The 23,544-nt window shown below is 38.3% G+C and overlaps 1 protein-coding gene across 2 annotated transcripts in view; it reads left to right on the top strand.

Annotated features, from left to right (window-relative positions):
- RAB3C (RAB3C, member RAS oncogene family) overlaps positions 1-23,544 on the top strand; it is a 291,590-nt gene that overhangs the window by 119,650 nt on the left and 148,396 nt on the right. For both annotated transcript variants that reach the window (XM_059417913.1, XM_059417912.1), the window contains exon 3: positions 7,024-7,142. In XM_059417913.1, the coding sequence (XP_059273896.1) occupies positions 7,024-7,142 (119 nt within the window). The remainder of the gene's footprint in view (positions 1-7,023; positions 7,143-23,544) is intronic.

A 23,544-nucleotide genomic window follows, 5' to 3' on the forward strand; every position in this document is an offset into this window, starting at 1 on the left:
CACCAGAGCCTTTAGTGTTTACTGAAGAGTGTCTCAACTTTTGTTAGCAGAAACATACAACTGGGTTGGTACATGAGTGTCTCACTGATGGTAGAGTCAAAGGCCACCTATAAGAAAGCTATATGTGACCATTCATCTCTTCCAGGGAAGATGAATTGCCATGGTAACAGTGCCAAGAAATAATAGGTCAAGTTTTCCTCTGCCTCAGGCTTATTTTATTATGTCTTACTTAGAGCTGGATGCCATTATAAAATGAAGGTTTGGGTATTTCAAAGCTAAACATTGTGACAAGAAAATCTGATCAATAAACTGGTGTTAAGAAGGATGGTTAAAGGACACTTGGTAGGAAGGACATCCAAATTGATCGAAGAACTATTTAGAGCCCAGTTTCTTAGTACTCACTTCTAAAATGTGAGTCTGACTTAAAGATGCTTGTGTAAGTGTGTGTAAATGAAATAAAAGGACTGTTTGTACAAGATTAGTAAAGAAAAGTGGTTTGTAAATCTCATCTTAATAGAAGATTAACTGCTGTTAGGAAAAAAGTTCTTGCTTCATTCCAAAAATAAATATACAGCAAGGAAACATAAAATATTTAAGCATCTTGTTTTGCTTATTATATTCATAAGACTATGCAATGTTGTTTTGTCTGCCTATTTATGAGAGTGAAAAAAAGAAATACAACTTGAGAGAAAGTACCATCCTACAAAAGAAATGATGTGTAATTATCACCATTTTGTTGTTTCTGTTCTTTTGGAGGGTTATGTCCCAGAGTGCATTATGACTTGGGATCTTTCTATAATAGCATGTCAATCGTTTACGGGTCAAATATCAACATGAAGCAATACATAATTTTTGTCATTTCAAGTGACACTGTTCTTTCTTCCTGATTACCATATATGTATGTGTGTGTAAATATATGGAGATCTACTTTTTAAAATGCCAAAAGTATATCAACTCACCTTTTTGTGAACAATTAATTTTACATACATGGAATATAGTAATGCACTTTAGCATAACATCCTTCATGAATTTACACAGCGAAACTATGTTAGACTTCTCTCTAAGACTACCTTAAACTTTTGTTTGATATATTCTTTTCTGTGAAGTAGTAAATGGGTGTGTGGGTAGCTGTGAAATTTATATTGCTTTTGCCCTGATCATGAAGATTCCAGACTGGGGTCAGTGACTTTTAGTTTCCTAGTGCTGCAGTAATGAAGAACCACAAACTGAGTGACTTGAAACGATAGAAATTTATTTTCTCACAGTCCTGGAGACCAGAAGTCCTAAATAAAGGTGTTGACAGGGCCATGTTCCCTCGTGGGTTCTAGCAGAGAATTCATTTCATCCCTCTCTCCTCGCTTCTGGTGGTTGCCAGCAATCCCTGGCTTCCTTCACTCATTGATGTATCACTCCCGTCTCTGCCTCTGCCTTTGTGTGACTTTCCCTGTGTGCTCTGGATCTCTGTTTTCTCTTTTTTTGAAAGATACTAGTCATAGGATTAAGGCCCACCCTAACTCGGTTTGAACTCATATTAACTTGATTACACAGACAAAGACCCCCATTTCCAAATAAGGTCACATTCACAAGTTCTGGGATTGGGACTTCAGCATATCTTTTGGAGGGAATTCAGTATGGACCATTCAGTGGCTATAAATCAGAGAACCTCACCACTGAGCAGGTGGCCTCGATTACAATTTTAAGTTGCTAGGCTGTCTAGTTCTTTAGAAATGATATTTTTATGATTTTACCTAATTTTTTATCATGTAGAGAATATGATATTCTGGTTAATGAAATGCTTTTAATGTGTAGTATTTTAGAATATGCAAAAATATGTCTCCAAGAGATAGAGTATAAGTTTAATCTAAACTGATCGCAGTCCCTAACTGGTAATAGATACCAAATGTTTACCGAATGAATGAACAAATGAATCAATGAATCAGTCAATCAGCAGTCATTAAAATATTAAGCAGAGTTTAACCTTCATTTGATGATTCAAAATAATTCCTACAATTAACTGGTAGCAAAATACTAAAGATTACTATGTATGTATAGATACTAAATGACTGAGCGTATATTCCATTTCATACCTTTGATCTATCTGGAAATTCATTAACGTGTGTTTTATGTCTTATGTTGCAGGATCCTCACTTAGCATTTCTGTTGACAATATTTTTGGGTTATCACATATTATCTCCCTTAGTTATTTTTGTTGATGACTTAACATCAGTGTGTTCGGTTTAGTTTCTTCACATATAAAATTACCTACTTTATCATGTATTAGGATTATCTATCCTTCAATCTATTTTTCTCTATCTAGACATTCAATAAATGTATTTTGATTGTAGTGATATTATTTGAATGATATCACTTTACTACTGTTTACTTTCATCTTCCTTTCAATCTATACAGAGGGAAGTCACCACCAAAACAAAAATCTATTACAATGTAACTCAAACCAAGGTTAGTCCCCCTATCTTAAAACTGCAGGTTATGTCTGCATAACTTCAGAAGACTTTGGGAATGCCATACATACAGTTAAAAAATATAGAGTATTTTATCAGAAAAAAATTAAGGCAAAAACAAAGACAAAAATCTCAAAATTCAAACTGAAAACATTTCTCATGACTACTTATCATGCTGCTAATATTTTACATTTTACAGTTCTGCTCTTGACATATACTCAAGTATTTGCTCATCAAACCTATCATTAAAGCCAAAAATTCCTCTTAAAAACATGAATAGAAATGGGGCACATAGGAGGCTCAGTTGGTTAAGTGCCCCACTCTTAATTTCAGCTCAGGTCATGATCTCAGGGTCTCAACCCCATGTGGGCTCCACATTCAGCCAGGAGTCTGCTTTAGGATTCTCTCTCCCTCTCCCTCACACCTCTACCATTTACGCAGATACTCTCTCAAAAATACAACAAAAGAAAACAAAACATGACTGTGAAATCAAAATAAACTAACTAAAATGTTTTTTTGTTTTGTTTTGTTTTGTTTTAAGAAGAAAATGACAACTAACTTTCATGGAAGAAAGTTTTCATCTTTAATCATATTTTCATCCCTCATTTTCTCTGTAAGAGATTTCCAGTTGTGTTTTTCAATTCTAGGAAGCCTCCATTTATAGAAAATCAGCAGGTATTCCCAGTTATCAGAATTAACTGAACAGAGGAACCGTGCAAAACCAAGCTTTGGGGCCATTTTTCTGAGCAAATTGAGAAGAGGTACCATTTTAGCCAGTTACCTTCTGAGACTGTTCACATTTAATTACATTAGTGGCACTTGACATTATAAAATGTTCCTTTCTTTCAGATAGAACCTTCTATCATCATTAGTAAATGTCAAACGTAATGAAGTGTTTTTCTGACTTCTTTTTCTTCCTGGAACCATAGGAGAGAACATGCTAATGAGGTTGTAATTCTGAGATTGTTTTCTGTACTCAAAACCAACTTGGTGCCTGGTTTATTAGCTTAGTTTTACTCTTTTTTATTGTCTTTGCATTTGGGAAGGGAAACTACTCTCTGTTTTTCCTAATACACTACCCCTATTTGTTATGATTTCTTACTCTCCCTGAGAGCTTTTAGGTGACAACTACCTCCAATTAGATTGTATTTCTGGGTTCGTATCAGAATGGTATAGAAGATTCTGATCCTTGCTGTGACTTATGTGCTTTCTGAAAGCTTCTATTTTTTTTTTCCTTAAAAGCCAGTTTTTGTCCCCCTCTGTCTACTTTTAAATTTTGATAATGGCTATCCAACCATGCGGTTTCCTGTAACATATCAGTCATAATATAATGGGGCCTTGATTTCTGCTCTCTTAAAGATTAAATACCCTCATAGACTGGAATGAATGTTTTATAATACTAGAACTAGTTTCTTCACTGTCAAAATAAAATTAACATCTTATGAAAAGGAAAGCCATCGCCAAAAAAGGTCAAGAAGAAAGAGATGTCACACTTCTCCAACACACCATTATTCAGTGTCTGTGTCAAGGACATGCCTGACAGGAAGGATCTGGGTCACATTTCAGCAGTGCCTCAGCTGTATTGGCTGTTTTCTGCTGGAGAAAATTCAGGGGAAAGCTATCTCTTATATAGAGAAGGCAACAAGAATGGGATCCTCAACCTGTGAGATGACTACTCAGTTAAATGTTAAAAAGCTTTTTCTTTTCCAGATTTTTATCTTTTTTAGCTTTTAAATATTTTTTATGACTTAAAAAAAATTTTATTGGTGCATAGTTGATGCACACTGTTAGTTTCAGGTGTACCACATAGTGATTGAACAAGTCTATGTGCAATGTTGTGCTCACTGCAAGTGGAGCTACTGTCTATCACCAAATAGCGCTATTACTGTATGGTGGACAAGATAGCCATTTAAAGTTATTTCACAATAAGAAAAAAAAAAGGTAATTCTATGGATAATGTATTCTGGAAAATAGGCATTTAAGACAAAAATAGATGTTTTAAAATAAAGTGACTAGTTTTAAGATGTTTTGTTCCCCAGAAAGCTGAAATACATTACACAGTCTCTGAGTATACCATGCTTTGTGTACATAGTCTTTGGGAATTTGGTTCTCTAAATTCCTTCTTTATTTCACAATTGGATATGCTGTTAATTGAATTAAATCCAAAGAATATCCACATAAGCTCAAGACTGGTTTCTTTCTGCCTAATAAACTTGATTATTTTTCCTAATTACATGCAGTCTGTGATATTCATGTTTATGTCAAACATCTACATTTTCATATATATAAAATACTAAGCAAAGTACAATAAAACATTCAAATAATATCCAGGAAACTTCTTTTAGGTAGGCATTTAACTTTGCGGAATTATTATCCTTGGGATTCAACTCTTTTTACAGATTAATTAGTTATTTATGTGCCTCTATATAAATAATTTTAAATTAGATTGTTTAACATTTTTCTTAATGATTTTCTTATACCACTTGACATATTAAAGATAGTAACCTTTGGTCTCTCTGGTAAGATGCAAATATATTTCTGACTTTTTAAAATTATGTATCATTTTAATTTTATTTATATCTTTTTTATATATTCTAGGAATTGTTAAATTTTCATGTGGTAAAATCTATACTTTCCTTTTTGTTTTCTGCCAACGGTGATATATTTATGTTCTGAAAGATCTTTCCCACAGATTTTGCTCTGTTTTTGCTATTTTGGGTACCATCATTGATTTCCATCCTATCTTTAGAACCTTATATCCCTAATATCACCACATAAATATCTTCTTCTAGTCAGGCCAGTCTCATCCCTGGTCCTATTGTTGGTTTCATGAAAAGTCAGCTAATTCTCAACTTTCTCTTCATGCCCCCCTGTTCTTCTAGAATCATTTGCTGGTTTCCTCAGCCTTTTTTGATCACCCAGGGGGCTGCATAAAATATACCACACAGATTAGGAGAAAATTGTGAGAAATCTCAAGTTTCTCATGGGCTAGTCTATGGTGGAGTGTAAGCATCCAAGGTGGAGAACACCTGTGGGTGAGCGTTAGCATATCCAACACGAGCCCATCCCAAGAGTGAGACCTAGGAGATACTAGTTTCATTTTGATGGTAAGGAACCTACTCTTTAAATATATTTCTTTCTTTTTTTTTAATATTTTATTTTTTTATTTGACAGACAGAGATCACAAGTGGGCAGAGAGGCAGGCAGAGAGAGAGGAAGGGAAGCAGGCTCCCCGCTGAGCAGAGAGCCCAATGCAGGGCTCGATCCCAGGACCCTGAGATCGTGACCTGAGCCGACGGCAGAGGCTTTAACCCACTGAGCCACCCAGGTGCCCCGTTAGGAACCTACTCTTGTGTCATCCAACACATTAGCTTCCCCTCCAAGGGCTATTAAATCTTAGGGGGAGCTAGGATGTATTCCATGTGCAAAGGAAGTATCTCTGGGAAAAGAGCAGAAAGAGGATCCAGAATAAAGTCTAAAATAAGATAATATTTCTGTCCAAAGGCTTAGCACCTAGAGTACTAGGAAAGAGAAATCAGAGCCGGATCTCTAGGGTAAGTGGTGAAGGGGAAATCCAAGGAGCATTGTGTCCTAAACCATAGCCCAGATCCAGTGAAGACAAAGGGGCAAGGGTCAGGTGAACAGAGGAATAATTTCTTGAGCTACACTAAACAGTATATGTGACATGTATGCAGGTGACTTTAACAATATGTCTGCCATATTCCCAGATTTCACTATTGCATGTCATCTCTTCGGTGGGCTCTGAGCCTCTGTGTTTGTAAGCTGCTATCTCCCATCATATGCTAACCTTGCCTCCCCAGCCTTTAGGAACAGCAGCCAGTACTCAGCATTTATCAACCACTGTTTGTATGCCAGGCTCTGCATGAAGCACTGCAAATACACCGTTTCACGTAGTCCTAGCAAACATGCTAGACTTTAGAGAGGTTTATTTACAGAGGTTTGGGGACTTGTCCATGTTCCCCGACTATCTAATAGCAGAGCAGGAACTCCAGGTCTGTTGACTAAATAGCCACACAAAGCAGGTATTTTTATTCTCATTTTACAGCTGAATAAAGTAAGATTAAACGGCATCCTTTTGAAAGCAGGAAGCTGTTCATAAAATTCTTCTTTTCCCCCCATAGTGGCTTGTACTTAGATTATAAACACATAATGCTGGAGTTAATGAACTCTTCTGGTTTTATATTTAACAAAAAGGTACGGATTTTCATATGTATGATCTTTTTATTTTATTATCTACAGTTATCTGCTGCCTAACAGGAATGAACATATGTAGAACATATTTTGAGCTAGATCTTGACCAAAAAAAGAATCTTTCATAATCTCGCAGACCTGCCCTATGAAAATCACGAGGGAAAACAAGACTAAAGAGATATATAGCGATACGTTGCAAGTAAAATATAGAATCTCTATTATGACTATTTCTAGAATAATTAATCACCTCCCAAAATATGTATTGCCTTAGAGTTTATAATAAAAAAATATATATATAATTAAAATTATATAACATAATAAGAATATTTTTTTAATTGTTATTTTTTAGGACACAGCTGGCCAGGAAAGATACAGGACTATCACCACAGCCTATTACCGTGGGGCCATGGGCTTTATTTTAATGTATGACATCACAAATGAAGAATCCTTCAATGCAGTACAAGATTGGTAAGTAAGAACAAATACTCCCATCACTAATAATAATAGTGTTTTCATTCAACTTCCTCTTCTTCCTCAAAGCAATGACCACACTGCAGTGTCATATGTGTGTTTATGGTGTGTGTGATTCCCCCTTGTGCTTCAGAAAGCGGACAAATACCAACTATGCTCAGAGTCATTGTTTAAGGATTGGTAAGAAATCCTCCTGGTGATTTTTCTACATACTGTACCTTCTAGTGCTTTGCAACCTGTCATGCTTGGTTCCACGAGACTTTCAATTTTTTTTTAATATAAATAATGAATGGTTTGGAAATGTACTGGTCTGAAATAAGGATTTGGAAACTGAACCAGTTCTTAGAATGTAGCCAGGCTCATTTCCTTATGGTCTGTGACTGCTTTCACACACAACAGCAGAGGTAAGTTGTTTTAACAGAAACCATATGGCCCACAAAGCCTGATATGTTTTCTGCCTAGCTATTGACAGTAAAAGCCTGCTGACCCCTTGTCCAGATTCATTAAATAGTTTTCCGTTTTTCTTCATATTGAAATGTTTCAAAGGACTGAGATAAAGGCAGAGATAAAAATACAAGCATGTTCTGACTCGTGGCTGCATCAGCTGTGCGAAAACCCCTCTGTCTGTGGGGAATATGACTGGCAGTGGAGAGCTTGTGTGGCTTCCTTCAGCTTATCCTCCCAGTACCTTGGGAGGGCGAGTGGAAGTGCTGATGGGCATGGTTGGGGATTCAAGCAGCAGGGCTGAGCAGAGTTGTTTTTCTGTGGTAAGAGCGAGAGTCTAGCTAGGGCTCTGTGTGGTAGGAGGAGGAAAATGGCGCTCCTGCTGCTAGTACGAGGCCTGAACAGCCATCACGTTTAGCTGCCAACAATCACAGCTCGGCTTATGTAAGGGAAGAGTAGTCAGATAAAAGGGAAATAAACTGCCTTCATTTTTTTTTTCTGTTTTGCATCATAATATTATCCAAAGTCATTTTTTTACACGTGTTATCAGCTCAATGAATGTCAGATGTTTTTAAAAACTTTAATTTGCTTTAGATTATTTCTTTTAAATTTTAATTGTTCATCTGAGAAAACACCTACCTCTCTCCTACTTACACACACAGATGCACACACACTTACAGTATAAGAAATAATGCATTTACAGGAGCCACTCAAAAAGGAAATATATAGCTATAAACTGAAAAGGGTGAGCTTGGGACTGTATGAAAAAGTAATTATAAAAGAAGGCTTATGTCCTCTTCTTTTTAGTAGACTGACTATTGTAAAAATGCCAGTTCTTCTCAAATTAATTCATAGATTCAAGGCAACCCCAATTAAATAATGACAGGTCTGGTACAAAATGGAATGAAACAGAGAGTCCAAACATAGCTGCAAATCCATCTGGGGGGTTAGTTTATGATGAAAGTACCATTTCAAATTACTGACAGAAAGTTTTGTCAATTAATCATGTGGTGATATCTGGTAAATTATCACACAGAGCTGAGGCATACATACTGCTTTGCAAAATGGCCATTTTAAACTCAATTCTTTCCTCTCAGGAAATGTTGACACCCAGTGCTCCCAGACAGGAGGTGTTCGTGAATCACGTTCCAAACTTCAGGGTCACAGATGCTGTGTGCACCCATAGTTCTTGCCCTGTTGTTTCAGTGAAAGTTATAGGACTACTGAGAATACCAAGAATTGAGTTTATTTAAACCAAATGGCAACATGACCAGGAACCAAGCTCTCTATACTTCTGGCTCTAGCATCATAAATGCCGTGGAGAAGTTCAGCTTCTGCATGCCCTATCCCACACCTTCCCTCGCTCACCCTGGCCAGCACAGCTTCCTCCCCATCAACACTTTCTCCCTGTACACAGATGACCTGCCCTTACCAGTCTTCCTCTGCTTCAGATTCCTTATTTGACTCTTTACCACTTTCCTTTTTTGAGGCTCTGTCCCCCAACCTTTTTTTGAGAGGTGCGTTTTCCAGATTATTTTTGTCTCTCCCTAGGCCCGCTTCTTTTTCTACTTCCAAGATTTCCCTCACCCAGCCAAGGGTAAGCATACCCCCATGATTTTTTCTGTTGGGCTCATTTTTCCTTTCCTTGGCTATCCTATCCTCTCTCACACATCATTGATCACATACACCAGATAGCTCCCAAGTTTACATTCCTGGCTCCACTCTGTGTTTGAAACTGCAGTGTTGCGTTTCCAGGTGCCCCAAATATTTCTTCACCTGGATATCTTGCTGGTGCCTCAGAATCAATTATCTCTGCATAAAATTGCTCGCCTTCCTGACATCATTATTTCTTCTCATTGACACCGCAGCACTCCATCACCCTGGGTCCACCCTGAATCCAATTCTAACCTCCCGCCATCCCAATCAGAAACTTGATCTTGCGTATTAATTTTTTCTGAATATCTTTTGATTCTGCTCCTGCCTCTCCATTCCTGCTATGACCGTCATTGCTCCTTTTCTTCTTATTGTTTGCTTCTCCCCTCATAGTAGCCTTCTAACTGATCTTTCCCCCTTGTGTCAAGACACCCTATCCCACTGCTGCTGTAAGTCTTCCAGAAGAGCACAATCCTAAACCCCTGCCCCAAAGCTATGACTTACCATCACTACTGAATTAGTTAAAACTTCTTTAGCCTGACTTTCAGATATACCACATCATAGAACCACTATACTTTTATTCTTCTCACTATCATAGTCACAGTTTCTAGAGCCCAGCCTTAACTCCTAAACTTTGTGGGGTTTTGCTTTGATATCACCCCCTGCTTTGCCTATCTTCTTCAGAGCTTACCCCTTCCATTTCCCAGCACATCTAGATCTCTCAAAAACCAACAGAATCAATCCTTATGCACTCTTCCCCCCCCCCATCCTCAGTCGTATGATCATTATCATCAGGGGGCGTTTATTCACTCCACAAACATCTACTGAGCACCCCCTCTTTGACAATCTTCCAAACATTGTATTTATGCCAGCGTTTACTATCCCAGTTTAGGGATCCACCCTCTTCCCATTATCTGATATAGAAATCTGAGCAGCATTTTTGATTTCCCTCTTTTATACATCATATCTCATTGACTACCCAAGCCCAGTAATTCTGACTTTCTGAATGCCTCTCAAATCTGTTCTTATCCTTTATTGCCACTGTCTTCATCTGGACTGTCATTGGCTATCTTGTCTTTTTACTTTTAGGTCCAACCCACTCCATATCCTATATCATACTGCCATCAGAGCTAGTAAACTCTAACATGTCTTTTTTTTTTTTTTTTAAGAGATTTATTTATTTATTTTGGAACAGAAAGAGAGACAGAGGACATGCGAGTGGAGGGGAGGGACAGAGAAAGGGGGAGAGAATCTCAAGCACACTCCCCGTTGAACATGGAGCCTTACATGGGGCTCCATCCCATGACCCTGAGCTCATGACCTAAGCCAAAACCAAGAATCAGATGTTCAACTGACTGAGCCACCCAGGAAGCCCCGAATGTTAACATGTCTTAAAAATAAATCTTCAGTAATAACTCTGGCTATATGTATTTTTAAAACCCACGTGTGTCACTAATATCATCTCCTACCACTGTCCTCCACTGGTCCTATATGTTAGCCAGACAACTTTGTTCAATTTACAGATATTTGATACCTCTAATACCTCCATGTTTCTGCTTAGAATACCTTCTCTGTTATCTTTCCAACTCTTACCGATTTTTTTTTAAAGATTTTATTTATTAATTTGACAGAGAGAAATCACAAGTAGACCGAGAGGCAGCCAGAGAGAGAGAGGGAAGCAGGCTCTCTGCTGAGCAGAGAGCCCGATGCGGGGCTCGATCCCAGGGCTCTGAGATCATGACCTGAGCCGAAGTTGCGGCTTAACCCACTGAGCCACCCAGGCGCCCCTCTTACCGACTTTTTAAGGACAGCTCAAATATCAACTCTTGTCTACAACTTTTAAAGATACTACTATCCCCTTTCCTACCCATCCCAATTTCCAATCCTAGTGGACAGTGCTAGTCAGACCCTTATGTCTGCATTCATGCTACCTTAGCACTTTCTACAGACTGCATACAGAACCTAGTAGACCCTGCTGTTATTTGATTACATCTTTTCTTCTGTATTAGACTGTGAGTTTATTAATCTTGTTTCTCTAGTACTGAATACAATACAATCCTATACTTTTTTCTGAATTTTTATTGTAAAATATATGTACCAAAATTTACAACCCTAATCATTTTTTTCAATATACAGTTAGTGGTATTAAATGCATTTTTAGTGTTGTCACAACCTTCATTACCATCCGTCTCCAAAACCCTTCATCTTGTAGAACTGAGATTCTACATTTTTTTTAATGTTTTACTTTTCTTTTCTTTTTTAAAAACGATTTTATTTATTTATTTGACAGACAGAGATCACAAGTAGGCAGAGAGGCAGGCAGAGAGAGAGAGAGAGAGGGAAGAAGTCTTCCCGCGGAGCAGAGAGCCCGATGCGGGGCTCGACCCCAGGACCCTGAGATCATGACCCGAGCCGAAGGCAGCAGCCCAAACCACTGAGCCACCCAGGCGCCCCAGAGATTCTACATTTTTTAAATACTTCCCCTTCTTTCCTCTCCTCAGCCTCTGGCAAATACCATTCTGCTTTCTATCTCAATGAATTTGACTATTCTGTGGTCAGATGAGGTACTTACCTCATATAAGTTGAATCATAAAGTAATCTCTTACTGTACAATGTCTATTTTGGATGCATGATCTAAGGAGCTATAGAGGTTCTCATCTGTTGCTGATAGCCCAACAGAAAATGTAAAATTACTTCAGACTGACATAGTCGGGATTTAAGGGTTCTATTCTTCCTCCTCCTACCAGAAGATTTAATATTGTTATGCCCACTGCTGCTATGGCACTAATTATTTTCAGCTTTGTGTTGTTCTGAAGTATATAATTTTCTTAAGTTCTTAATAGATTGCAAATTATTTACAGAGCAAAAATGTCTCACTTATTTGAGTTCCCTACTTAACATAGGTAACATCACAAAACAGATATTTTAAAAATTATTCTCACCTGAAAAAACTGAGTCAAAAAGCTTGGAAAATTTTAAGAAATAAAAACAGAGGGGTGCCTGGGTGGCTCAGTGGTTAAGCCTCTGCCTTCGGCTCAGGTCATAATCTCAGGGTCCTGGGATCGAGTCCCACATTGGGCTCTCTGCTCACCAGGGTACCTGCTTCCCTCTCTCTCTGCTTGCCTCTCTGCCTACTTGTGATCTCTCTATCAAATAAATAAAATCTGGGGGGGGGGGAAAGAAATTAAAGCAGAATTGCATTGTAAGAAAAAAAAAAAACCTGTTTAGGAAAAAAAAAAAACACCTCCAGTTCAGCATTTCCTACTTGTTTTACATATATGACATATATGACATTAGTTACTTACTAATGTAAGTACTCGAGAAAGGAGGAAGCTTCATACAGTAGTGAATTTCTATAGTAGGAAATGAAGCCTTCTCAAAAAAAAACAAGCACAAAGGGACATATTCTCTAAATTACTAGTCTCCAAGTTCTGATCATTAGGTGACCAAAAAGAAAAAAGCCTAGGAAAACATATATAGCAAAAAATAAGAAATTAATTGAGACTGATTTACACCTAACATTTCAAATACTCTGACGAAGTGCACTTCAATTGCACCAAAAGGAAAGAAAATTATTTTTGGCTGTGATTTCAGTAAAATTCTTAAACCAACTATAGGGACATTCAGATTAAGTGTTAAATTTCTTCAAATTTCATTACACATGAATTCTAATGTGTTAAGAAGCCAGATATAGAGATTTAGAGAGAATAGCAACAAGCTAGCAGGTCATGTTGAGGAAATGATGGCTATCCTTTTTTTGAAAACACATGAGACTGTGATTTCAATTTTCCAGTGAAATTTTATTTGGGGAATTAAAAATTTCCTCTTTCATTTGGCCAAATTCCACAATTCTATAAAATTAATATAAAATTAAGCTCACTGCAAGCTTACTTATAAATTTATCCAGAGTCTACAAATATTCAAAAAAAATGTGAGGAAAGAAACACCAAAGATACATACAATATGCTTAATAAAATAGGATTAGAGAGTAACTCCCAAGAATCAGGAGCAAATAATTGTTTTAGCCCTCATGCCCTAGAAGTGGGGTGGAAAAAACTTACATGCTAATTCTTTTTTAAATTTTATTTATTTATTTATTTATTTTTTAAAGATCTTTATTTATTTATTTGACAGAGATCACAAGTAGGCAGAGAGACAGGCAGAGAGAGAGGAGGAAGCAGGCTCCCCGCGGAGCAGAGAGCCCAATGTGGGGCTCGATCCCATGACTCTGGGATCATGACCTGAGCCAAAAGCAGAGGCTTTAACCCACTGAGCCACCCAGGCGCCCCACATGCTAATTCTTGATTGTGAAGTGTAAGGTCTCAGGGCAGCAATAGTGAGGAGTCCACATTCCATGTACATGGATGACTCACTGTAGTAGCAGTAGGGAAGCTTCTGTGTAGGAGACAAGAAACTGGCATTGGCCTGAGGTAACCTGCTTTGGGTGATGCCTTTGTCATACTGGATAAGAGAGGTGGTAGTTGAGCAGAGCCCTTACAGAGTGTGTCGTGGGAGCCATATAGCAAGTGGGCAAGAGCCACCTCAGATGGATGAAGCAAGAAGATCTGAGGAGCCACATAAAAGGTGTCAGAAAGAATTTAAAAGCTTATGTAAATCCAAAGGATAAAATGGAATGAAATTTAATTCTGAGATTCTTGGAAATCAAGGTGAAAATCAAGGCTGGGGGGAAAAGTAAACAGTATACTCAGTATATTCTCTAGCTTTTATTGTAGGAAGAGGAGAAAATACCACACCAGTCCCCCAGGGTGAAGATAGTCTTCTTCGAATTAAATTCTGATGGAAATGTCTTTTATTGGGGGCACATTGGTTTATGTCAACAATAGCTTTTACAACTAGTACTGAAAGGACCTCAGGAGACACCTTTCTTACGGTGCCCTCAAAACCCAGGAGGCAAACATTAGAGCATCTTCAATGAAGGCTTGCATGAGAAGCTAGGCAAATACTGTATTCTGAATACATTAACTTTTTGCAGTCTTTAGTTATCTAAGAATTGAATGGTAACCACTCAAGGGAATGCTTGGATTCCATGCTACCTAGTCTATCTTCCCTAAATATTATTTTTTTTATCCTATACATTAGGTGGAAGAAAGTATGAGGTTATGCACCCTAAAGAAGGCCTCAGACACTAATACTGCATCCAGTATTTTGTAATACAAATACTGATCTTGTATTAGAATTGTTAAATCTAGTTTTTGAACTTTTTTCAGTCTCTTGAACTTCTCATACCTCTGGCTTTCTTTTCCTCGGGACCTTTGCCCATGCTCTGCTTTCTATAATAAACCACATTCCTCCAACCCAAGATCAAGACAGTTTCTTCTCATCCTTCAGATCTCAGGTTGTTCATTATTTTCTCTGATATTTTTTCAAATGCCATATTCTTTTGGTTGCTTCTGTAGTATATTCTCAAACACTATCACCCATGTATTTTATAACACATTTTAAGTTTTCATTTAGTGCTCTGTTTTCCTGCTGAATTCCAAGTTTCTTGAAAAAAAAAAAAAGAACTATGCTTGTCTTCTTCACCTTTGTATCCCAGTGTCTACTCTAGGGAATGGCACCAAGTGGCCACTTAAGAAATATTTATTGAATGAGTGAGTGAAACTTGCATGGAGAATGTGCATCTCCTGAAGCTATCAGAATTGATTGGAATGTTTTGTAAAAAGATGTGGGAAAGTAAGGTGGCTGTAAACATTCATATTAGGAACTCCAGTGAGGCTTACAACATTCTTCAGATTTGTCCACATGGTGAAATTATGTGTAAATCATGGTCAGTGAGTAGAATTTGCCAGATCCCCATTTGCTTAAACCTGCAGTTTGTTAGTGAGAAAACTGTGTGCAGTTGTAAAGTCAAGGGTAGGAATTTAGTCGCTCCATTAGATGAGAAAAGAGAATTTACCTCTTATTTAAAATAATAATAATAATAATCATAATAATAATAATAGTGTTCTGGCTTTGACTTCTCCTATAGCCTTTGGTTTAAGAAACAAATTAAATAAATGGTTAGAGAGACAGTCCCAAATAGACTTAAATAGTTCTAGAAACACAAAATCACCACTGAAAATGTCACTGCCTTTGAAATATTTCTCAGATGAGTGGTGGCCAGAGAGTTCCCTAGATTTCAGTCGGAGCATGACTCCAGGTATATGGAATGTGGATCCCTTGTCCAGGCTTTTCCTAAACATCCAACACCAAGACTCAACTGTATATGCCTACTGCAGTGCCTTTCAACTTGACTTGAAATATTCCCTTTCCTTAATTTAAATGCATTTCTGTTCTAAGTATGGCATGGCCACAGGCTGCTGTATTCCTATAGGAGAATGTCACTGACTTCTCTTCCCCCACCTTATTTATTTACATTTGGCTTTTTTATGACACAATGAGGAACTCTAAATATAAGTTTGTTTTTATGTTTTTTGTGGGGTTTTATTTTTTTTTGAGGCAGGAAATCTGGTGAGCAGATTGATATTTTTTAAAAACCACCAGACGGAGGATGAAAGTCTAACACCATCTTCCCACCAGTTTTAAATAATTCATTTCTATGACGTTCAGGGTACCATTGCAGATGTGCTAGAACAGGAATGAAACTTCACCTTCAAATATTCTTTTCCTCTGCAATCTTTTGTTATCCAAAAAATGTATAATGGTCGTAAATGAAGGTGACATCATGTTCAATATGAAAGAACTTTTAACTGGTAATAACAACTAAGATAAGATGAATAATTGCTAAGCCTTTGTTCATGGCTTCCTAACCTTGTTCCAGGGTCCCATCAACTGCAAAGTTGGTTCTGTCACAGCTCAGAGTGAGCAGTGGTAGGATTAGAATGTAGATGTGTGATGCCAAGGTCACCCCCACCCCACCCTGGGCATCAAGGGTCTTTCTTCTCCTCTCTCTCTCTCATTTCTCACTTCTCACTCTTTCATTGTTGTCGTGACCCAGCCTTAAACCTTTTTCCTCTATGGATAACCCAACTTACCCTCAAGCTTCTACTTAAAGGATAGATAGCTCCTAATGCACAACTCCTTCCAACAAACCTGAAATAAACAAACACCCTGTTCCCTCAACTGTTCTTTGCATCTCCTTTTTGATTTACCAGGGCGAAAACATTGGGGTTAATCTTAACTCCTTATTTTCTGATACCCCACATTCACTACTTCAAAAAATACTATTGTATCTTGGCTCTAATCTCAAAGTACAGTCTGCTCTTGTTGTTCAAAGTTGTTATACTCCATGGAGTCACCAAAAATGTTCAGTTGGTGAATACTGAATTGTTGTTCCATAGTGAAAGTAGAGAGTCAGTTTCCTGTGGGCCTCTGGTCACGTTTTTGCCAGCGGATCAATATATACTTGGATTTAGGTGTGTTTCTACTTAAAGACACTTTAATGTATTTTGTTGATTCGTGAACATTGAAGTCATGGCCAACAGCAGGAAGCTCATGCCTAAATGAAGTGTGTCTGACACACGTATTCCTGCACGGCCATACTTTCAGTCTTTTTGCATTTTGGGAACCCAGACAGCACCTGGGCTTTATGCTTGGAGGTCATTTTAAAGAGCACAATCACCAACAAAAAGCACAAAAGGTGAAAAGTATGGCACTAAGCATATTGCAAAAAAAAAAAGGCGAAAAGTATGGCACTATTTACAGAAGAAGACTGAAACAAGGCAGAGCATGGTCTTTTTCAGTCTCTGCTGGGAATATATGCATCAGACCACTCTGATTTTTCATCACTTTGCTTATGTCTGCAAATGTCTGTGAGAGTGCTGTGAGTATTTATTTGGGGATTACAAATAAATTTTAGCAATTAGGCAAATTTGCAAATACAGAATCCATGAATAATGAGAACCAATTTGATATCCAGAATCCCATCAATGCCCACCATTTCTATTGTGTTTTAGTTTGCTCGGGCTGCCATAGCAAGGTCCACAACTGGGTAGCTAAATAAGAGAAATTTATTGTCTCACAGTTCTGGGGCTCTAAGTCCCAGATCAGATTATTGGTGGGGCTGGTTCCTGAGAACACAAGAATGGATCTGTTTCAGACTTTTCTTCTAGCTTCTAGTAGCCTCAGGCATACCATGGCTTATAGATGGCTGTCTGCTTCCTGTGTTTTCATATCATCTTTCCTTTGTATATGTCTCCCTCTGTGACCAACTTTATCCTTTTTATCCCCCCTAAGATTTTTATTTATTTGAGAAAGAGAGAGAGCAAGAGAGCACAAGCAGGAAGTGTGACAGAGGGAGAGGGAGAAGCAGGCTTCCATTGAACAGGGAGCCCATCTCAGGCTCGAGCCCAGGACCCTGGGATCATGACCTGAGCTGAAGGCCGACACTTAACCGACAAAGCCATGCCCCCAAAATTATCCTTTCTATAAAGATACAGTAATATTAGATCTGGACCCGCCTTAAAGACCTTATCTTAACTTGATCGTCTGTAAATGCCCAATTCTAATATGGCCACATTCACAGGTACTTAGGATTAGAGCTTCAGTATTTCTGGAGGAATACAATTCAACCCATAACGTACTGATATCACCTTGATCGTGCCACCATCCTGTCCTGTCTGGATTGTTGCTATGGCCTTAATGATCATCTTGCTTCTACCACTGTCCCTGCCCCCAGAATCTTCCGAGCGCAGAGAGAGAGCTTTTCAAACTGTAAATCAGATCATGTCAAACTTTTTTTTACCCAGACTTTCACAGCATTACACCCCTCCTGGAATAAAGCCAAAGTCCTTACAAGAGGCTACGAGATCCTGTGCAACTGACTCACCACCTCTCTGATCTCACCTTCTCCTATTCTTCCTCTCTTGCACCCTTGCCTAGCCACAACAGCCTCTTTGCTATTCCTTGAACATACCAGACATGCTTCTTCTTCCTCGGGGCATTGGACCTCCTTTGCTCGCTGCTTAGAAGTTTCTTTCCCCGATATCCTTATGGGTCTCCCCTCACCTAATGGTCTTCACTATAATGTCACCTTCTGAACAAGACCTTTTATATAGCCCACCCTATTTTATATTGCAACCATTTTTTATTTTATAACTTACTTATTTATCACATCTGTCTCTACAATAAGAATGCTACCTTCAGAACAGTAATTTCTGTCCTTTTTATACAGTATTATGTCTTATGTATCCAGGACAGTCCCTACCACATAGTAGGTATTCAACATATATTTGCTGAGCAAATGAATAGATGAATAACAGAGACAGAAGTATACGGGACTGGATTTTCTTCATTTTCTGTCTTTATAGTCCACACAGTTCATGGCATATTCAGTTATGTCCAACAAAAAATTGGCGGCGAGGGCCAGGTAGTATCAGGCCAATATGATGAAAATAATCAATACTTTCAATTCAAACATAGTAGTAATGAGGTCATGCCTATTTTATCAAAATTCTGTCTGTATTATAAAATCCCCCACCTTCTCAGTAGAATGGAGGGGATTTATGGGTAGAATTGATAAAGAGAAATTAAAATGTTTTAGCATACATATAGTGCAAAGTGACTTGAAGTTACCTGGTTACTTTTGTCGTACGTTCTGACTCTAAAATGGTTTGGTTTGGAGTTGTATTTGTTTTGGGAAAAGAGAGTATATTTGGGGCTTAGGTTAGTACAACAAATGCATAGCACGTATTTCAGAGTACCTAAAGAGAATTAGAAGTGTCATCTAACCCAATGGGAAATATTTGCTCTCTCATGGCCTCAGTTCAAAGTTTTTCTTACTGTTTCTGTTTCCAGTTAACCAACTGTCTGCCTCTGGGTTTTCTTGTTTCTTTGTTTTTTCCACTTACTCTTTCATTTACTGTATTTGATTCTGGCTTGTCTCAATGTATTCCCCCAACTGGAAATTGAGATAAAGATTAGCTGCATGAAGAATACAGGCATGGTACAAAATGTAAAGCCTTGAATTAAAGATCTTAATTAAGCATTTCATTTTACCCACTATCTGCCCAGACCTGTAAGGCAAACATTGGATCATATTTTGGTCAGAGAGAATCTTTTTCTTTTCTTTTTCTTTTCTTTTCTCTTATTTTATTTCTTTCTTTCTTTCATTCATTCTTTCTTTCTTTCTTTCCTTAACCTGGAAATAGCAAAATTTTGAAGACTGAAACTTGTTCTGTATGACTTGGTGTTTTGTTACTTAACTAACCTTAACTGTACTCAGATGTGGTAATTATTCTATAAATATTAACACTAAACCAAAGGCTGGAAGCTAAATTCTAGTTTCTGCAGCCTTACCCCAGTCAGGCTATATAGGGAATATAAGATTAAATAAAAAACTTGGACTCTTAGGCAAAAGATATTATATAAATATGATTGCTATTTGTTCTGCTTCACTTGCCCTCTGAAAATATACTTCTTGGCAGCTCCTTTTGTGTGGTTTTGTATGACTATGCTTATTGCAAATGCCAGTATTTTCTCACAGGATTTACTTGGTTTCCACCTATTTTAATACACCTTCTTTTCTTTGAAATTAGTTGCCTGCCTTTGGGGAATAGATCTGTCTTGAAGGACAGTAATTATACTTGTCACATAACTCCTCAGGAAAGAAGATTGTGGTAAGAGCTTATTTTCTGAGATGTCCATCTTGGTTTCTGGGTGGTATGGTTGATGATTGTTGTATAAAAACAAATTTTTAGGATTGTTGGTGATAGTATTAAGAAAACGAATTTCTAGGCTTTAAAAAGGAATAGTTATGCCTTTTTTGAACCTTACCGGTGTTTTCAGGTCTACGGTGAATGAGGTCTCCAAGTCTGCTTTCTGACCATAGTGAATATGTTGGGTACTTCTTGATACCTACTACTGGTCCTCATTTTCTAGTTGTCCAATCAGGAAAAATATATATACTCAGCTACAGCATCATGACATGAGTAGAAAGGCTAAGTCTTCTAGGTCTTAACTGGTATGGCTCCAGTCCAATCTCTACTTTTTTCTAAATTGTTGACATTGTTTGCCTAATGTAGGGCTCCTGACTAGGGGGAGTATTCTGGAGCCCTTTTTGTTCAATTACAATTGGCCTGGGTTTGGTTGTGTATCTCTGCAGTTCAGTTCATTAATATAATTTCCTTAATTGTCAGTTGTAATCCAGCCCCCTACACACACACTCCTTAAAAACAAATAGAAAAGAAGAAAGAAAGAGAGAAAGGGGAGTGGTAGGGAGGGGAGAGGAGGGGAAGAGAAAGGAAGAGGAGGGAAGGGAAAAAAAAGAAAAGGGGAAGGCAAGGGGTGGGAAGGAGTGGGAGAGGGAGGAAGTGGAAGGAAAGAGCATCAAAGCTAACTATTCAGAAAATTAGAAAAACAGCACAATAGTAGTCATGGGAGGATTCCATTTTATCACCAGAAAATAGGTTATCATATATAATGTCTGATTCCATTAAATTTAGGCAGAGCCCTTCTTCACTGTTGTCTGTACCTTTCCTTTTCTGTACCATTGATTTCCAAAGCAAGGTAAGAATCACAGTGTAACTGAAAGGACGTACAGGCAGCCCAACCATACATCACAGTCTCCATGCCATCAGTCTCATATTCTTTGCTCATATGATATTCCTTTGGACAGTTCTCATTTAAGGTCAATTATATCCTATAACCTAATTTTAATTTATAAATAGCAGATGAATTTGGCTTTTTCTCTTTTCTTCCTTCTCATAGCATATTGAAAGCAATGACCAGTGGAAGGAAGATGAGAGGAGAAATGTCATAAGGTCTAAGTGGCTTCCAGACCTTTTTTTTTTTTTTTTAAACCAAAACTCACAGCAATTTAAAGTTTTTGAGTAGTCAGCCTGATTCTGCCTACCTAGAGTTGGACAAACTCAAGATTAAGGGCATAGTGCTCTGTAACATTGGCCTCACTTCAGTTTGGGGGTCCCCAGGGCTCTTCTGACTAGCTGGATACACATTCAGGGTTTCCCATGACTACTGTTAGGTTTGAGAAGTCACTAAAGTGGCTGACAGTTAAGGAAAGAATTATACTTAAATTTTCTGCACTCCTGTGGAGGACCACTTTGTGGAAAACTGCACTGAGCAAGCCTGCCAAGGAGCATGCAAGGCTGACTAACATGGACACACCAGCTATGCCAATACCACATGGCCTTCCCGGGTCTTCCACTACTCTGACTTGCATCTCACTTTCCCTTTGGCATCCTTTTTTTCTGTTCCCTCATTGGCTCTCCAAATTTTGCTATTCACATCAGTTTCATTTCAACTGAAGCAATTCCTAGTGAGAAGGCCAACATGACAGGGTCCTGTGGAAATAGCCCTCCTCACAATGCCTGTATCAGAATGTTGGAACATTCTTTTTGTGAGCAAATAGTGGAACAACAATCATTTTTACCTCCTACCTCATCCCTAACCCCATTTCTTATCAAATCCCTTCCCTCAGCCTCACACCTTTGCTGAGTTCCTCTGTAAACATGACATTTTTGATAGAGTTGTTACCCTGACATTCAAGGAGTTAAGTATAGTAACAGCTAGCTGTGCCCACTCCCCAACCTAGCACTTCCTAATTACATATCAAACACTTAAGGAATGGGAAGAAGTGGATGCTCTGCTATATGAGGTTATTTTCTTTCTGGTTTTGATAGACTGTGAACTTTGAATATGTATATTAATATGGTAATTTATGCAAATCTTTGCCTTCAGAGTTTGTATTCTGGAAATGAGTCCTTTCTGAATTGCTGGAGCACAGAATTTTATATCCTATGACCTTATCATATATTTTGAATAAGACCAAAAAGGACTTAATTTATGTGACTTGATAAAACAGCTTATTTTAGTAGAAATTTCCTTAAGCCAGGAGGAAAATTTGCCTTTTTTTTTTTTTTTTTTTAAATTCCTTCCACTTAAAACTAACAGACAGGGATCTGGGGAGGAAATAAGAAAGCCCAAAAGAAGGGGATGGAATTATTGGTTAAATCTCTGTTTTGAGAAGGGCACAGAGGCACCAAGCTGAGGACTCGGGTTGGCGAGGAGAGCCTGGAAGGCTTCGCAGACCCTTCATGGAAGCCTCTTGCCTCCAAGTTAGACAAATCCAACAAACCAAAATACTGTATAACTGGGGAACTTTCACAGTGCTTACCATTCCTCAAACTCCCTTAGCTATATTTAAAGGAGGTAAAGGATTCCTTGCTTTAAAATTGCCTGTGAGGAGTAGAGGGGACACTGGTGTGTTGTAGACACTGAAGAACTTTCTCTTGCCCTCAGTCTGTATTAGATTGTAGTTCCTGATCCAGATTGCACACTAGAATCACTTGGACATCTTTTCAAGGCATATTGTCCCATGCAATAACTCAATCAGAATTTCTGCTATTGTTACCCCAGCATCAGGATTTTTTAAAAATTCCCCAATTGATTGTAATATGAAGTTTCATTGAAAGATGAGAGAGAGCTTTACCCAAGGCAACTGTTGTCACATATTATTGGAATTGGACACCCTTGTATTAATAATAACATTCTGGGGAAATACATAAATATATCTTACATAGCTTCTTAACCTTTTATTTGTATCTTTAGATTTTTTAGAATGATTTTTTATGCCCCTATCTCTACAAGCAATTCATGAAAAATGATGGCTGTATCCCACATCCCTCTACTTTGGACTAGACCTTCAGGCTACAATGCTTGCCAGCTTTTTTTTTTTTTTCTTTCTTTCTCAAAAATTCTGTAGTTCTGGTAGAAACACAGCATTGAGTCTAGTTGTGGATCAATCATTCAAACCTGGGGGATTCAGATCAAAAGTCCTGGTCCCGTCAGCAAGCTCAGGACCTCCAGCCAACCAATAGCCACATTCTGAGGCGGGGGCTCCTTCTATACTCTCTCCCAGTGTGAGAAATGTAAGCTTGAACCCATGTGTTGAAGCACGGAATTTCCCCAGGGAGGGGTAAAGAGATGCAGTGAGGAGTAGTAAGTACTTCCTATCAAAGATTTATCATCTGTGCAATTGCTGTGAAAGTCCCCAGGATTCACTACTGTTTTATTAATGGCCAAAGGACTGGTATGGAAAGGGCTTCTGCAGGTCTGAGGTAAACACCACCTCAAACATGTAGGAGTTGCACGATGTAGCAGCCCTATGGGGCATTTCCGGTGAACTCAGTCTGGATCAGGATTCTCACGAGCAGCAGCAACACCACCTGGGTGCTGATTTGGGAGGAGGTGACAAGTGCATATTGTGCCTTTTCATGGTTTCTTCATTCTCTTTGATGAGATGCTCACACAGAGAAGAGGTGAGGCCAGACTCTGAACTTTTAGAGCCTTCTAACTAGACAGAACGGGGGTATGGTCACACGTG

The sequence above is a fragment of the Mustela nigripes genome, chromosome 12, assembly GCF_022355385.1.
Source record: "Mustela nigripes isolate SB6536 chromosome 12, MUSNIG.SB6536, whole genome shotgun sequence".
Lineage (NCBI taxonomy): Eukaryota > Metazoa > Chordata > Mammalia > Carnivora > Mustelidae > Mustela > Mustela nigripes.